Raw genomic sequence first — 17,960 nt, forward strand, 5'->3', positions numbered from 1 at the left:
AGAGTGCAGAGAAGATACAGTAAGTGTCAGTTTTTAAATAATCTCACAAGCACAATGTACCATGTAATATTTTGTTATTGAAAACTTTATCTGTTAAACCTTCAAAACGTATACTGTTTGGTTCTTTATGAGGGAAGAAATTATTTGCAGGCTAAGCAAATTGCTCTGCTCTGTAACATTTATGTGATCTGAACAATCCACAGGAGTCCATAGATCTGGAATCAAGCCAGTTGAATGCCCCAACCCTTTGTGGATGCATTGGTGACTAACATCTGAATGGGAAATATTGGAGTCAAAGGCACCCGCAACAGACATTGCTTGGTTCTAGCCACCAATGAAGGGATGATCATTCTGTGGATGTTTGGATGGTAAACTGACCTGATCCAGGACTGAAGAGGTCTCACCCTCAGTCTGGCAAAGGGTGTGATATGAGTACTTGAGACCAATCTCAGGCTTGAAAATAAATATGCGAGATAAATTCTGGAACTTCTCCTGAGGCAGGTATGTATGCCAAGGAATTGTATGGACTGAGAGTGAACTTCAGAACCAAGTTTAAGAACAGATGTAGATTCGAACTTACTGAGTCCGAGATCTGTTGAGTTGATCCTCCCTGATTAGAGGTGCTAAGATCAAGAGACAGGTAAACATAAATCCCTCAATGATGAAGATGGGTGGATACTAACAATAGACATTTTGTAAACACTTGCAATGCAGTTGAGAGTCTGAACGGAAAGGCCTGGAATTGATGACGATCACCTAGAACTTGGAAACGAAAACATTTCTTGTGCAAGTGATGTATTGCAACATGAAAACATGCCTCTTGCAAATCGAGTGCACTGAACCAATCCATGGGATATAAAGAAGGTATGATGGATGTGAGAGTCACCATGCAGAATTCTGTGTTGGTGATGACAGTGTTGAGGAGCCCGAGGTCTACTATGGAGCACCTAGTCTAGTATACCTTTTTGGTATAAGAAAGTATGGGGAATAAAATCCCTTTCCCCCAAAGGCTAAAGGAACCAACAACATTTCCACTAACTCCAGTAGTGACAGTTTTTCTTGATGCATGAGACTTGTCCCCAAAAAGGTATGAGGAAGGTGCATGAGGGGAAAATGGTATGGAATTGGAGGGTGTATCCTGTCTGGATGACCCAAAAATGCAATGTTATTGAAGTCCAAGCACTCTTGAAAAAAGAAAGGCAGTTACCAAAAGGGGGAAGGGAAGGGTACCAATCCACACAGTCTAGTGCAGTAACCTCCACTGAAGTATCAAAATTGTTGCTTCTGAGAATGAGATGGTTGAGTAGAGAATGAAGAAGACAGTCTTCTCTTTTAGAATCTCTGTCTCTTTTTAAACTGATCTTGCTGCTTCTGATAATAAAATTAGGATAAAACAAAATACATGGTTGAGATCTCTGCCTTGAAGAGAACAGTCACTTATATTGCTTTCCTCTTAAAACGTGAGGTGTGAAGCCTCAGTAACCTGAGTGTGGCTCTAGAATCCTTTACAGAACGTAATGTTTCAGGTTGAATATATCCTTTCCCTTGATGGGTAAGTCTTGAACTGCCTTTTTAACCTCGTTAGGCAGTTAGGCAGTGATGCAGATAAAGGTGAGTGTCCCTTCTCATGGAAATTCCAGTGAAGACTGATCTAGCTCCTGTGTCTGCAGAGTCTAAAACTGCTTGCAAAGCGCTTTCTGCAATAAATCAATTTAATTTCATCCTTCAGATGTGGAGGTAACTCTTTAAAAAAATCTGCAATTTTGTCCCATTGTATATAACTGTATTTGGCTAGCATAGCTAAGTAGTTTACAATCCTGACCTGAAGAGATATCACTGAATAATTCTTATGACCAAACAGATCCAATTTCTTTGCCTCTTTTTCTCATGAGGTGGTCTTCATTAGCTGCAGTACCTACTAGAGATGATGGTGCCAAGGTAAGTGACATAATATCTTTTATCAGACCAACTTTTGTTGGTGAAAGGTACAGGCTTTCGAACAACACACAGCTCTTCTTCAGGGCTGGGGAAGGAAGGAGAGATGATGGCGGCAGATGCGAATAAAAATACTCTAACCCTTTAAGGGGACCTTAATTCTTTTGTTCAGTTCTCTTTCAGATTGCTGAGATGCTGGAGTAGTCTATAATTCCTTTTGCAGGTTTAAGAATTCCCTCATTAAAAGGAAGGGCTATTCTGCCCTGACTGTTGGGTTCCAAAATGTCAAATTTCCATTAATGGAAGTCTTTGTCTATCATTTAATGGCACCCCCTGAAGATTCCTTTGCCTGCTCAGTCAGGAGTGTTAGTTGACATAGCTGCTTTTTGTATTTATCAAGGAAAATACAAGTAAGTGGATAAAGAATAGAATAGACATAACTTGAGACAACCACTACAAAAGTGAACACACACAAAAGGAAAAGGTAAAATCTTAATTAAACCCTTGGGAGTAGGATATAAAAATAAAGTCAAAGCAGAGGAAAAATCATGAAAAATTCAGTGCACCTCAGAAAAACATAAACACACCGATACAACATAGGGAAACCCATACAAAAAAACACAGTTGTAACCCTGCCCTTGACGTTGTGGTCCCAGCTCCTGCCGAAGGTTCGGAGTAAACAGTTACCTTTCCTTAAGTTCTCAGCTTCCCATTTTTTGCCTATGGACTAAGGCCTTCTAAAGCCACTGCTTCCAGTGCAGTCTTTCAGGCCCCTCACCTGACATTGGACCAGGTACCCTCCGTGGAGTTCCAAAAGTTTATAGATAATTCTGAATAAGAGTGAAGGGTTCCATATTCATAAGAACCAGACAAGAGCTTTAAAAAATGGTAGAACGTTTTAAAAAAATAAAATAAAAGTTTAACAAGCGTGCAAAATAGAAATATAGAAAATAGAAACAGCCAAAAGTAATTGAAAAACTGTAAAAATAAGAAACAAGAAAAAAATATTTAAAAAGAGGCAGTGTTTCTAGAATGGTAGTTACTGAAACAGGATGTATTCCTGTTTTCTACAGCAGCAGCAGCCGCCAGACAGTCAGGAGGGGACTAGTCATGCTAAATCCCTGTAGTATTAATCCCTTGCTTCAGAGAAAAGGCAAGCAATTCCAGCTGAAACACACACACCACAAGATGGAAGATGAAATTAACACAAATACGTAACAACTACTCATTGAGCGACAGGATAAATGGTAACTTCTGTAGCTTCACAGAGCCCTGATGATACTTATAGGAAACCCTGGTGAAATAAACAACTCTTATTGGAACATGATGAAGTTGAAATTTATAGTCAAAATCTGCAGAAAAACTTGCTAAACGACATGTAGCTATAATGGAAATGGAGATAAATATGCATACTTGACAAGGTGACTGTCATTTAATTAAAGGAAGATTCACTGAGCTTCTAATTCTGTATTTACTGATCTTACTGAAGACTTAATTGTGTTGTTGTTAATGTTTGCTCATTTAAATAGCAGTTTGCTCTGTAAACTACTTACAGTCTAGCTTTTTTTAGCTTGGTTTAAAAGGTGAATTGAAAAACTAAACATTTTCTTGTGATTAAGTGTATATTGTTTTCAGGGGAACAAAATTACAAAACAGTAGGGGAGAAGACTGAGAAAAACAAGTGACTTAAATTAAAGAAAAGAAGAAAGCTCACATGGTACACAGAAATAAAGTAGTACAATACTAAACATTGGGTAATTCACAACACCAGCCATTTTATCAGCTTCAGATCCAGCCTGAAAGATAAGGAACAATGCCTGAATAATTTGTTTAACGATACAGAAGTAAAAGACCAGTGGCAAGATTTTGTGCTGTACATATTCAAGTCATCTTTGTGCCTCCTAATCCTGGGTTGCTTTAGGGGCCAGTGTGGTCCCTTGAATAACTTAACATTGAGGGACAGCCTAAATTAGCACAATCCCTGAAGTGCTATGCTGTTGCACCTCCCCCCACTGCCTCCTGGTTTAGACATACCCCCTATGCCAGGGGCTTGACGCATGGGTCTCATATGGCAGCATAAATTACCTTGTGCAAAGTCCATATCGGGGGGCGGGGGGTGTTGATTAGATCCTCCCCACCTAAATCTGGTGTTGTGACAGCCCTTTCACTAAAGGGCCACACCGGAGGGAAGAATCCCTTCCCAGATGGTGTGCTCATTACAGGATTGTGGGGTGGGAGGGGAAGGTGGCTTTACATGACATTTACATTCTCCCAATTCTGAGCCAATGTACACTTGTCTACCACTCTTACGTTAGAGTAGCTCTAATTTAAAACAGATTATTCATAGGCCTAAAAGGACATTCCAGTATCTTGGGAGCACCAGGGAGCAGGGATCCCCTAGTAATGTCCCTGGAGGATGAGATGACATGGTGCAGAGCTGTTAATACCACTGTACTCCACCCAGAGATTCCCCTTATATAATGCAAATGCTTAGGAAGGTGGATCCATGGGGTTTATGTGCTGCTTTTGTGCAACCCAAATGGCTTCTGCAGCCAGAGAGACCAAAAATCTGTCCTCTGGCTTTTTTCCAAGTTTTCTACTCTTTAAAATCCAAAATGTTATATAAAATATGCAGGTCAACCCACAGATTGCAAACAGATATTTTGTAAAGCAAAATATTGCAAAATTAGTTCTCCTTTGACTTAACTGCTAAGTTCAGAGTCTAGAGAAAAGTACAGCAACATGCCTAATACCAAATAAGGAGGATTTTCTTGTACTCCCTGCATGGCTTCCTTTACTTGCAAGATCTTCAGGGAAATCCAAGATCTTCTGGCAATTACAGTAGATCTGGACAGGTCAGTGAATCAGGAAATGAGTCTAAAATGCTATTTTAAAATGCATAGTTTTAACTTGTGGAGTTACCTGTATATTACATTCGTGAGCTAGGATGTGAGGGTGGAATTTTCGGAGCATTTAGAGTTGGCTTAGCTCTGCTCTGACTGAAGCCAATAATAAAACTCCTAATGATTTCAACGGGAGCAGAGTTTAAGCCAACACTGAGCCCTTTTTGAAATCCACCCTAAAACTACTTTTAAAAAACTTTCCAAAAGTTTTAATCTTAGAAACACCTGCACCCCCAAAGAATCAAAACCAACACGTACACAACTGAAAAAAAAATAAAACGTATTTTTGATGAGGTTTTCAGTCTCTGTGAACACATCTACACAGCGAGCAGCAGCCTGTGGCAGTGAGTCTTAGAGCCTGGCTTGACACACTTAGGCTCAACAGGACTTGTGCTCCGTCACTAAAAACAGTTGTGTAGGCTCGTGCTGGACCTTTGGCTCTGAAGCCCACCCCCATCTTCGGCTTCAGAGCCCGAGTCACAATCTCTGCATAGTTATTTTAAGCACCTTAGTGTGAGCCCAGCAAACCCGAGTCTGTCAACCTGGGCTCCAAGACTCACTTCCACAGGCTCCCACTCAATGTGTGGACGTACCCTGTGATGCCAGCTTTCTTTGTACCCATTTTCACTGTTAAGTTTGTGCTCACCTCCTCAATTGCACCTGCAGAAATTCTATGACCTGCAACATTGATCACGTCGTCAACTCGAGACATGACATATAAGTAGCCATCTTCGTCCATGTACCCAGCATCCATGGTATCATAGTATCCCTGAAAATAAAACCACAAGAAATAAATTGATATTAATACTAGGGTCATCAGCTCAGCAATGTTCTACCAGCAAAATGGATGAGTGACTCACTCAAAATGAAAAAAGTTACTGGCCTGTTTAATATAGTCACCTCCCACCTAAAGTTTATGCGTGTGGTGTAAAAATAGGATCACATCAACTTTACAGCTGAAAAATCTTTATAAACTGCAGTTCCTTCTTTTCCCAATTATAATTTTTTCATTATATGTATTTTATTCTGAAACACTTTATTCACTGTTCTGATTTCATAATACAGATTGGGTTCCCCTCCCCAAGCGAGCTTGGTGGGGTCAGCAGGAACAGCATATGCCCTGCAAGTCCACTCACCTTTTCAGCCTGTTCTCCGCTCACTCAGAACCCCTGGAAGATGGGGCTCTCCTGAGCCCAGGGGAAGAGCAGCGTTGTCTCTAAAGGTTGGGGCAGCAAAACTGAACTCAAATTCTCATGATATTCCTGTTTCTATTGGAAATATCTTGACCCAGAAGCATGATAGCAACACCTTGCCAGACCACAGAATGACAACTTGTCCACACATAAATCTGTTCCCTCCGCTATTTCCACCCTTGGACTGAATCTTCCTTCTTGGTCATGCATAGGAAACACACACACACACCCCTCCCTGTGTATGGAGGAGATCAGCTTATGTACAATCTCTTCCATGTATGGATCTGATGGGGGAAACATAATTTATTCATCTATGTACAGATTCCCCTCCCTAAAGTCATGCTCCACTCCTGCATATGTTACTCCACACAGAAGACAAACTGTATTTTTTAGATTTTCTTTAAGAGTGACTACATTCTAATATTATGCACAATGAAAGGTTTAACTTTAAAAGTTTTTAATCTTACACAAAGATACATATCAAAGCTCTCTCATCAAAAGAAGAAATGACAGAATCCTAACTACTAACTAAGGTCATTCAATGCCACAGCATTACTGGTAGTTTATATAGTTCCTTTTGCAATTCTTACTTGAAATTTTTGGAAATATAACTCCTTGAATATTTCCTGATTTTTCCAGAGACCCAAGAAGGCTCCAGGAGGCAAAGGCAACCTTACATTAAAAAGGAAAAAAGTGCAGTAGTTAGAATAATAAGATACAAACTCAAAAACTTCAATGATGCATAGTATAATAGATAATCACAATGTGATAGAACTGAATTCATATCTCAGAGTCAGGTATCTCAGAGTCAGGTAAACATATGAGGATTATGCAATTGGAAGACTGTTCCCTTAACACCTATATTACTTAGTGACAGATGATTCTGAAAATTATGTATTTCATAAACTACTGATAAATCACATTCATATAGTTCTAAACTTGAAGATACAGCTAGCGGATACATTCTATAGAAAACTAGGGCCTCCAACTTTTAGCAAAATAAAGTTTGCCGTAGTAAATGTGAAAGAAGTGCTATAAATATCTGTCATCATCATTCAGTTTAAAAGATTGCCCAAGATAAAGCAACTGGCACAAATACATCTAGACTATATGGACTATAAGGTGGATAGAAAGCTGGCTAGATCATCAGGCTCAACAGGTAGTGACCAATGGCTCCATGTCTAGCTGGCAGCCGGTATCAAGCAGAGTGCCCCAAGGTTCGGTCCTGGGGTCGGTTTTGTTCAATATTTTCATTAATGATCTGGGAAGATGGCGTGGATTACACCCTCAGCAAGTTTGCAGATGACACTAAACTGGGAGGAGTAGTAGATACACCGGAAGGTAGGGATAGGATACAGAGGGACCTAGACAAATTAGAGGATTGGGCCAAAAGAAATCTGATGAGGTTCAACAAGGACAAGTGCAGAGTCCTGCACTTAGGACGGAAGAATCCCATGCACTGCTACAGACTAGGGACCGAATGGCTAGGCAGCAGTTCTGCAGAAAAGGACCTAAGGGTTACAGTGGACGAGAAGCTGGATATGAGTCAACAGTGTGCCCTTGTTGCCAAGAAGGCCAATGGCATTTGGGGCTGTATAAGTAGGAGCATTGCCAGCAGACCGAGGGACGTGATCATTCCCCTCTATTCGGCATTGGTGAGGCCTCATCTGGAGTACTGTGTCCAGTTTTGGGCTCCACACTACAAGAAGGATGTGGAAAATTTGGAAAACGTCCAGCGGAGGGCAACAAAAATGATTAGGGGGCTGGAGCACATGATTTATGAGGAGAGGTTGAGGGAACTGGGATTATTTAGTCTGCGGAAAAGAAGAATGAAGGGGGATTTGATAGCTGCTTTCAACTACCTGAAAGGGGGTTCCAAAGAGGATGGATCTAGACTGTTCTCAGTGGTAGCAGATGACAGAACAAGGAATAATGGTCTTAAGTTGCAATCAGGGAGGTTTAGGTTGGTTATTAGGAAAAACTTTTTCACTAGGAGGGTGGTGAAGCACTGGAATGGGTTATCTAGGGAGGTGGTGGGATCTCCTTCCTTTGAGGTTTTTAAGGTCAGGTTTGATAAAGTCTTGGCTGGGATGATTTAGTTGGGGATTGGTCCTGCTTTGAGCAGGGGGTTGGACTAGATGACCACCTGAGGTCCCTTCCAACCCTGATATTCTATGATTCTATATTCTGCATGGATACAGACATTTTGTAATACATAAATACACACAAGATCAGACCCTCAGTTTGTGTAAATTGTCCTAGCACCATTGACTTCAAAGTCATGAGGATCTGGATCACAGCATTTTCAGGTGGTTATACTTATTTTAATTGTACAAAAACGAAGTGAAATTATGCAAATTAAACTGCAGTAATTATTGGGGGGGGAGGAAGGTAGAAAAAGGTAAAAACCTATATTTTCAAATATAAAATAAGTTGGGTTTAATTCATAGAAGAAAATAGAAATGACAAAAGTTGAAATGCACCATCAGCTGAGTTCTCAATATGTGCTCCTTTCTGCCACTTTAGTCAGCATCTGAATGTGATGAAGATGGGAGAAGGAGCATTCCACATACATAATACCTGTCAGATGGGAAGAAGCTGCAAAGCTTCCTGGGCTGACGCAGGTGATTTTAATTCCACAGTGTTGACTGTCAATAAAAAGTTCAAGAAAACTGAGTTTAACCGTAAAAGATATAATTTCAAAGGGGGATGAACTGGGATTCTATAAAGGTTAACTCTGAATGCAGGGTGGGGGAGAGAGAGAGAGAGCGCAAGAGGAGAGAGACAGCGTGCATGCATATATTAGAGCAATTCAATAATGTGCCATAAAAGGTCTCCTGGTATGAATTTGGGATGAATGTATTACTCCCAAGTAATACCTCATACATGAGATCTTCACTTTCACCCTGGCAGTCACCAAATACTGACAAACGCCACTATGATTCATAACACTATCCAAAGGACAATACCTCCAGCACTGAAACATTCCCCAGTAGCGTAGCAGTGTCCATACAGATAAAATATAAACTGTATGTGGGACTTTAGCCCACAGGAAATGGTGTTAGCAAGTCAACCACATCTACACTACAAGATTTACTTTTATCAACACAGAAGGACAATTTTTCTTTTTTCTATAGAAAGTATTAACAGAATAAGCCATGGCAAAACAAGCTAAATCATCACTGTTCTTCCTAAGTTGATGGGCCTCTCAGGGTCAGACTCAGCTATCCTCCACGTGATTCACTTTAAGAGGACCAGAAGGATGTATTTGGCAACAGAATGTGGTCAGAGTTTCAGCTGATGGGACACTTCCCAGTAAAGTGTATGAACATCCATGGGGTATCTAGCCACTCCCCATATCGCCCATTTTTATGGGTTTATTGGACAGCTTTAGGTGCATATCCGACCTGCTTGTCATAGGGCCATGGTTGGAACCAGGTGGAGCAGGGAGGGACCAGGGTTCCCCTACCGCCGACCCTAAAGACTCTCACCATCAGGTGATACAGCCACAGACTCTTGCCACTAAGCAATACAGCTGGATGCAGACCCAACCCCCCACCAACAGAAGTTCAAACTGCAACAACAGAGGATAGCGTACTGGTATTCTACCAGGAATTACACGATACAAAAGGTATTCAGATTCCCCACCCCGGCCTTCTCCACCAACTCATCCAACTGCAGCAAAAGTCAAGATGGGGGTTGGGAGGACAGAATAAAAACCCACAATACAAATACCCTTACAATCTTTAAAGCTCTTTAAAAAGGGAAACTTGTTAAGAAAGCTCACTGTTGGCTTTACCAAGTCAGGCAACGACACTTTAAAAGGTCCCCTACAGTATAGGCATTAATGACAAGAACCTAGAATAAAAGATGATACAGGATACAGAAATAGCTATACATGAATATATAACAAATATAGTTCAGCTTAACTGCCACAAAATCACCAAATTCACCAATGAGTACTCTTCCTCTTCCACTTTTGGGGCAAACAGTCAGGTGCTTCAAAATATTTTGTTGAGTGCTGATATTTGGAAAAAAACGATTACTAACCTGTTCAGTAACTGTTGTTCTGGACATGTTGCACATGTCCAATCCAACCTTGGTGCCTGTCTGCCCAGCGCATAGCCAATGGAAACTTTTCCCCTCAGTAGTACCCACTGAGTAGCTTGAGTTCCTCCTGCTGACACACACCACTGCATGCAGGTATAAAGGACAGAGCGGCTCCCTGTTCCCCCTCAGTTTCATCTTGCCAGATCTCCGACATAGAGGGTTAGGAGGACAGGTCATGATTGGAGAACAACTTGCTCAACCCTAGCATTGTCTCTCGAGTCCTGAACAACACCACAATGGGAAGCAAATGTGTTGATTGAGGACCAGGTTGTCAATCTACAAATGTGGCTTCAGGCAGAATGCAGGTAAGTACATTGGCTGGCTGATATGGAAAGATGATACCACCTTTGGGAAAACCTCAGATGAGGCTGCCAGTAAACCTTGTTCTTAAAGAAGACTGTATAGAGAGGCCCATCCATTAAGTCAAGCAGCTCTCCTATTCTTCTGGCCAAGGTGATGGCAACCAAAAATGCCATTTTCACTCATTGATGTAGCCAAAGGCTCAAACAGAGGGACCCATAAGTCTTAAAGGCGCTAAATTTAGATTGCTTGGGAGAAGGTGGTCTTGCAACCAAGGATACAATTTGACTAGCCCTTTCAAAAACCCTATAAACATGTTGTTAGAGAAAACAGACCAATTATCTACTTTGGGGTGGAATGCTTACTCCTGGGGGAGTTCTGCACCACTGTGCAATGCAGAATTTGCACAGAAGTAATGTTCTGCACAGAATTTCATTTCTTCCCACAGAACTGGTGCTGCAGAGCTGCTGCTAGGGACTGCTGGACCTGACAAAGCCCGCCTCCCCAAATCGCAATGCACCACTGCAAGAGGCGTAGGCGGGCTGCAGTTCCCAGCATGCCCTGAACAAAGGAGATGGCATGTGGGCCAGGGCTGCACAATAAGCAGAGTGCCCGGAACACAGGGTCACATGCCCCCCCAGATTTCTGCCAGAGTTTGCTGACCCTGCTCAGTCACGTGGAGTGTTCAGGTCCCCTCCCTGAGCAACAGCTGCTGGAGCTGGCAAGCTGCACCCTTCAGGGAGAGGCAGAAGCAACAGCTGAAAGCTGCAGGGAGGGGCCACTGCTTTCCAGGAGGGTTAAGGGGGGGCCCCTTCCCAGAAGGGGGCGTGACTCGACCTGTTCCAGGAGGCAACCAAATCTTTAAATTTTGCCTCCCCCATGAGCAGATACAGGTCATTTCTGCCCAGTAGGACAATAACGAAAGCTGTGTGGAGTGGTGCCTGAACCTGGGCTCTGGAGGGAGGGGGTGCGGGTGTCTGGCCCCACAGCTGAACTCTGGGGGGAAAAAGGGGGTGCAGGTGTATGGGCTGGGGGGCCCTGTGCAGCCAACTCCAGCACCCCCCAAATATCCCCTTCAGCATCCCTCAAATGTACTCCTGCACCTCCCTCTCACCCCGGCAGCGTTCTCTATTTGGGAACTTGAAATATAGTAATCTATGGGGACACGGTGAAAAAAACCAGAATTGACTAGAAGACTGGAGGGGCAGAGTTTTCCCCGAAGATGTGCCCAGCTGGCATGTGTGAAACACCTAGACTGAGGTGCCCGACAAAAGCATAACAGAGAAACAGGAACTGGGTTGTTGTAAGGGTTTCTTTAATTTTCTACTCATGGGGGAATCGTTTTGTTCTCTGTATTGTTACAGACATACTTGCTGACAGGTATTTTGAAATAAATTACCAAAATAATTGAAACTGGCACGATTGTATTGTGTTATTTTGACAAATAAAATATTCAGAATTTTGCAGCATTTTAAAATATTGTACGCAGAGTTTTTAATTTTTTTGGTGCCAAATTTTTTATTTTTTGGCGCAGAATTCCCTCAGGAGTAAATGCTGGAAAGCTGCCTGATATACCTTCACAGAACTAGCAGTCAAACCTCAGTGTTTTAGGTACAATAAGCTATCTAGTAGCTGTTGAACTGAAGAAAGGAACGGTGATGCTGCCTGCCTGATCACAGTAGTAAGAATGCGTTGTTCAGGGAACCCAGGCTGTGATCTTGTAGGGAACAGAACTGCTGATACTTTCTGTTGATCCTTCTCGCAAATAGGTTTATTTGCGGAAACCCCCATCAATGGAAGATGTATCTGACTAGATGTGGACAACGAGACCAATTGTGGTGTCTTGTAAATGATCTGCTCAGGTGATCTGCCAGATTGTTTTGGACCCTGGTAGATAAGAAGCTTCTAGACCTATTGAGTTGGCAGTGCAAAGCTCACAAAGCAGCGTAGCCTCTTGACAGAGCGGGCTACTCCCTGCTTGCTGAGATAGAACATTGCTGCTGTGTTCTCTGTGAGGACTAAAAGGATGTTTCCCTTGATCTGTAGCAGAAAAACTTGACAGGCCAATCTAACAGTTTTCAACTTTCTGACATTGATGTGGAAAGCCAAGTCCTCTGCGGACCTAAACTCTGAGTCTGCAGAGAACCCAGATGGGTCCTCCAGCCAAAGGCAGACACATTGATCACGAACATGAGCATCATCTGCAGGGAGGCAAAAGGACTCCTACACATACATTAGTTGGAATTGTCCATCAAGCTAGGGAGGTGAGGGCATCAGAGGGCACCTTCACTACCGAGTCCAGATGGTGACAGCACGCTGAGTAGCCAACCCTGTAGAATTACGAGGTGCAGTCTAGCATATTGAACCACATAGGTGCACAAGGCCACATGCCCCAGGAGCCTCAAACGGTTTCATGCAGTTGTGACTGGGTGAGCTTTGCAATCTAAAACAATAGACAGTCATCTGAAACCCCAAGTTCAGATCATATCTGTCTACTGCTATGCCACAATGGTGCCACTTTGGCACCAGAGAGGGCATCATCAAGTCCAGCACCAGGAGTCTACTGTACTGATTTAGGAGAAATGCTTGGATTTCAGATGTACTCTACTCAAATCTTTCTCACTCCTCTTTTCAGGTTTTGAGGGTGGATATCTTCCCCTGGTTGGCGCCTCTTTGTTGCTAGGCACAATTGAAGGAGATGAGTGCTGGGACTCTGACAACGTTGGAGACGTACTTTCACTGAAGCTGCAGCACTCAGCACCAAGTTGGAGCAGGTCACCTCAAGCATAGTCCGAGTGCCACCTCCATCAGCAGGAACTTCAGCCTAGCCTTCCTATCCTTGTTTGTTTTAGGCTTCAATTTACAGCAAATCTGGCACTGGTCTTTCACATGTGCTTTGCCCTGGCACTTAAGACAACTACTGTGCAGGTCACTCACAAGCATAGGTTTTGAGCAACAAGAGGCATTCCTCAGTGCTGGGGGTAGAACCCCAAAACATGGAAAACAATAAAAAAATTTGAACATAAATAAATTTATTAACCAACTACAATTATACTTTGTACACAGAGCAGAGAGAATTTCTGGTAATGAACAGGGGTTCCAATGACTGTTGTGGGAGTTAAGAAGGAACTGAAAGGGGCGTGGGAACAGCTCTGCCCTTTATACCTGCATGCAGCAGTGATCAGAGCAGAAGATGCTCAAGCCACCCAATGGGTACCGTTAAGGGGAAAAGTTTCTGATGGCCATGTGTCAAAAAGTGTCCATTTTCTGACTGAAATTGAGCTTTTTAAATTTATGGGAGGAAAAGAGGTAGGAAGTTAGGGCACTGGCTTGGGATTTGGGAGAGCCAGGTTCAAGTGTTTGCTCTGCATGAACCAAAGTGGAGTTTTTCCATCCCAGATCACACATAATCAGGGAGAACAGGGACTTGAACCTGGCTCTCCCACATCTCCAGCCAAATGTCCTAACCACCCAGTTACGGTCTCAGTCAGTCATGCTTTCCTTCCCCTCCTCTCCAGATTTCCCGACAAAAACTTAGTTGAAACAGATATGTCTGCACAAAACATTTTGACTTTGAGCACATCTCAAAGAAATTTAATTTAGCCAAAAATGTTCCAACCAGTTCTAATGCAGACCAATGTTAAACTTCCAGTATGTTACTTACCAGCCCTCCAAAGGATGTTTGACCTAGCACTGCTCTCCTAGCTTGTAAGTCAGAAAGGGGTACCTGGCTGACCAAAAGGACAGTAACCCCAAGTATTTCCTGTAAAACAGCCAAGAAATGCAACAGGCATGTGCCATGGGAGCAGACACAATGGAAACTGAAGATGATGAGAAAGCAGAAAACAAGATAAGAGAAAAGCAGTCAATATTTAGAGTGGCTTTAAGCTGAGGTCCCTGTATCTAAAATCTCCTTTGGGGAGTGGAGTGGAGTGGAAGGTATAAAAAAGGGTGTGCATTTTAAAGTGACTTTTAGTGTTTATGAAACACTGAAGAGACAAAGGAGTTTGCTGTCAAGTGTTATCAAAGAGAAGACACAGCAAGAAAAACAACAATGATTCTCTTGCCTATGGAGTCTTTCAATACATGTTCCTCATCTGAGCTGTGGCCATTCTGGGACAGAATCCAAGGGTATGTCTACACTATGAAATTAGGTCGAATTTATAGAAGCCGGTTTTGTAGAAAGCGGTTTTATACAGTTGATTGTGTGTGTCCCCACACAAGAGCTCTAAGTGCATGTAGTTGGCAGAGTGTATCCACAGTACCGAGGCAACTGTCGACTTCCAGAGTGTTGCACCGTGGGTGGCTATCCCACAGTTCCCGCAGTCTCCGCTGCCCATCTGAATTCTGGGTAGAAATCCCAGTGCCTGATGGGGCTAAAACATTGTCGCGGGTGGTTCTGGGTACATATCGTCAGGCCCCCATTCCCTCCCTCCCTCCGTGAAAGCAGGGGCAGACAATCGTTTTGCGCCTTTTTTCTTGAGTTACCTGTGCAGACGCCATACCACGGCAAGCATGGAGCCCGCTCAGCAAACCGTCACTGTATGTCTCCTGGGTGCTGGCAGATGTGGTACTGCATTGCTACACAGCAGCAGTTAATTGCCTTTTGACAGCAGACAGTGCAGTATGACTGGTAGCCATCATCGACGTAGTCCTGGGTACTCTTTTAATCGGGCGCCTGGGCAAACATGGGAGTGACTCAGCCAGGTCATTTCCCTTTTAAGTTTTGTCTCGTGGCGATTCAGTCCTACCGGCAGTGCACTGTCTTTTAACCTCCAGCCAGCAGAAGATGGCGGCTAGTCGTCATACTGCACCGTTATCTGCTGAGCACCCAGGAGATGATGACAGCTAGCGGTCGTACTGCACAGTCTGCTGCCAGCAAGATGTATAAAGATAGATGAAGTGGCTCAAAACAAGAAATAGACCAGATTTGTTTTGTATTCATTTTCTCCTCCTTCCCTCTGTGAAATCAATGGCCTGCCAAACCCAGTTTTGAGTTCTATCCTTGAGGTTTTGAGTTCTATCCTTGAGGGGGCCATTCAGTTTCTCGCAAAGCCACCCCCTTTGTTGATTTTAATTCCCTGTAAGCCATGTTGTCAGTTGCTCCTCCCTCCATCAGGGCAACGGCAGACAATCGTTCCGCGATTTTTTTCTGTGCAGACGCGATACCATGGCAAGCATGGAGCCCGCTCAGATCACTTTGGCAATTAGGAGCACATTAAACACTACGCGCATTATCCAGCAGTATATGCAGCACCGGAACCTGGCGAAGCGATACTGGACGAGTAGGCGACATCAGCGCGGTAATGTGAGTGATGAGGACATGGACACAGACTTCTCTCAAAGCAGGGGCCCTGGCAATGTGGGCATCATGGTGCTAATGGGCCAAGTTCATGCAGTGGAATGCCAATTCTGGGCTCCGGAAACAAGCACAGACTGGTGGGACCGCATAGTGTTGCGGGTCTGGAACGATTCCCAGTGGTTGCGAAACTTTTGCATGCGTAAGGGCACTTTTATGGAACTTTGTGACTTGCTTTCCCCTGCCCTGAGGCACAAGAATACCAAGATGAAAGCAGCCCTCACAGTTGAGAAGCGAGTGGCGATAGCCCTGTGGAAGCTTGCAATGCCAGACAGCTATCGGTCAGTCGGGAATCAATTTGGAGTGGGCAAATCTACTGTGGGGGCTGCTGTGATGCAAGTAGCCAACACAATCAAAGATCTGCTGATATCAAGGGTAGTGACCCTGGGAAATGTGCAGGTCATAGTGGATGGCTTTGCTGCAATGGGATTCCCTAACTGTGGTGGGGCCATAGACGGAACCCATATCCCTATCTTGGCACCGGAGCACCAAGCCGCCGAGTACATAAACCGCAAGGGGTACTTTTCAATAGTGCTGCAAGCACTGGTGGATCACAAGGGACGTTTCACCAACATCAACGTGGGATGGCCAGGAAAGGTACATGACGCTCGCATCTTCAGGAACTCTGGACTGTTTCAAAAGCTGCAAGAAGGGACTTTATTCCCAGACCAGAAAATAACCGTTGGGGACGTTGAAATGCCTATATGTATCCTTGGGGACCCAGCCTACCCCTTAATGCCCTGGCTCATGAAGCCGTACACAGGCAGCCTGGACAGTAGTCAGGAGCTGTTCAACTACAGGCTGAGCAAGTGCAGAATGGGGGCAGAATGTGCATTTGGATGTTTAAAGGTGCGCTGGCGCAGTTTACTGACTCGCTTAGACCTCAGCGAAACCAATATTCCCACTGTTATTACTGCTTGCTGTGCGCTCCACAATATCTGTGAGAGTAAGGGGGAGACATTTATGATGGGGTGGGAGGTTGAGGCAAATCGCCTGGCTGCTGGTTTTGCACAGCCAGACACCAGGGCGGTTAGAAGAGCACAGGAGGGCGCGGTGCGCATCAGAGAAGCTTTGAAAACCAGTTTCATGACTGGCCAGGCTACGGTGTGAAAGTTCTGTTTGTTTCTCCATGATGAAACCCATCACCCCTTGGTTCACTCTACTTCCCTGTAAGCTAACCACCCTCCCCTCCTCCCTTCGATCAACGCTGTCAGAGGCAATAAAGTCATTGTTGCTTCACATTCATGCATTCTTTATTCATTCATCACACAAATAGGGGGATAACTACTAAGGTAGCCCGGGAGGGGTGGTGAAGAGAAGCAGCAGGAGGGGTGATGGAGGAGGGAAGGACAAGGCCACACAGCACTTTAAAAGTTTAAAACTTTAAAAACTTATTGAATGCCAGCCTTCTGTTGCTTGGGCAATCCTCTGGGGTTGAGTGGTTGGGTGGCCAGAGGCCCCCCCACCGCGTTCTTGGGCGTCTGGGTGAGGAGGCTATGGAACTTGGGAAGGAGGGCGGTTGGTTACACAGGGGCTGTAGCGGCGGTCTGTGCTCCTGCTGCCTTTCCTGCAGCTCAACCATATGCTGGAGCATATTGGTTTGATCCTCCAGCAGCCTCAGCATTGAATCCTGCCTCCTCTCATCACGCTGCTGCCACATTTGAGCTTCAGCCCTCTCTTCAGCCCGCCACTTACTCTCTTCAGCGCGCCACCTCTCCTCCCAGTCATATTGTGCTTTCCTGCACTCTGACATTGTCTGCCTCCACGCAGTAGTCTGTGCCATGTCAGTGTGGGAGGACACAATGAGCTCAGAGAACATTTCATCACGAGTGTGTTTTTTTCGCCTTCTAATCTTCACTAGCCTCTGGGAAGGAGAAGATCCTGTGATCATTGAAACACATGCAGCTGGTGGAGAAAAAAAAAAGAGGCAGTAGTATTTAAAAAGACACATTTTCTAGAACAATGGCTACACTCTTTCATGGTAAACCTTGCTGTTAACATTACATACACAGCACATGTGCTTTCATTCCAAGGTCGTATTTTGCCTCCCCCCAGCACGTGGCTAGCCCCTCACAAGCTAACAGCAGGGAACATTTCTGTTCAGCCACAGGCAAACAGCCCAGCAGGAACGGGCACCTCTGCATGTCCCCTTAAGAAAAG

The 17,960-nt window shown here is 44.1% G+C and overlaps 1 protein-coding gene across 5 annotated transcripts in view; it reads right to left on the bottom strand.

Moving 5' to 3' along the window:
- The window catches only part of ACSS3 (acyl-CoA synthetase short chain family member 3), a 138,410-nt gene that overhangs the window by 16,899 nt on the left and 103,551 nt on the right, over positions 1-17,960 (bottom strand). For all 5 annotated transcript variants that reach the window (XR_012156729.1, XM_073327638.1, XM_073327637.1 and 2 more), the window contains 2 exons: positions 6,622-6,703; positions 5,485-5,607 (listed from right to left, as the gene is read on the bottom strand). Coding sequence is in view for 4 of the 5 variants with exons in the window: in XM_073327638.1 (XP_073183739.1) it covers positions 5,485-5,607; positions 6,622-6,703 (205 nt within the window). In the remaining variant the exon portion in view is untranslated. The remainder of the gene's footprint in view (positions 1-5,484; positions 5,608-6,621; positions 6,704-17,960) is intronic.

The sequence above is a fragment of the Lepidochelys kempii genome, chromosome 1 (assembly GCF_965140265.1).
Source record: "Lepidochelys kempii isolate rLepKem1 chromosome 1, rLepKem1.hap2, whole genome shotgun sequence".
Classification (NCBI taxonomy): domain Eukaryota; kingdom Metazoa; phylum Chordata; order Testudines; family Cheloniidae; genus Lepidochelys; species Lepidochelys kempii.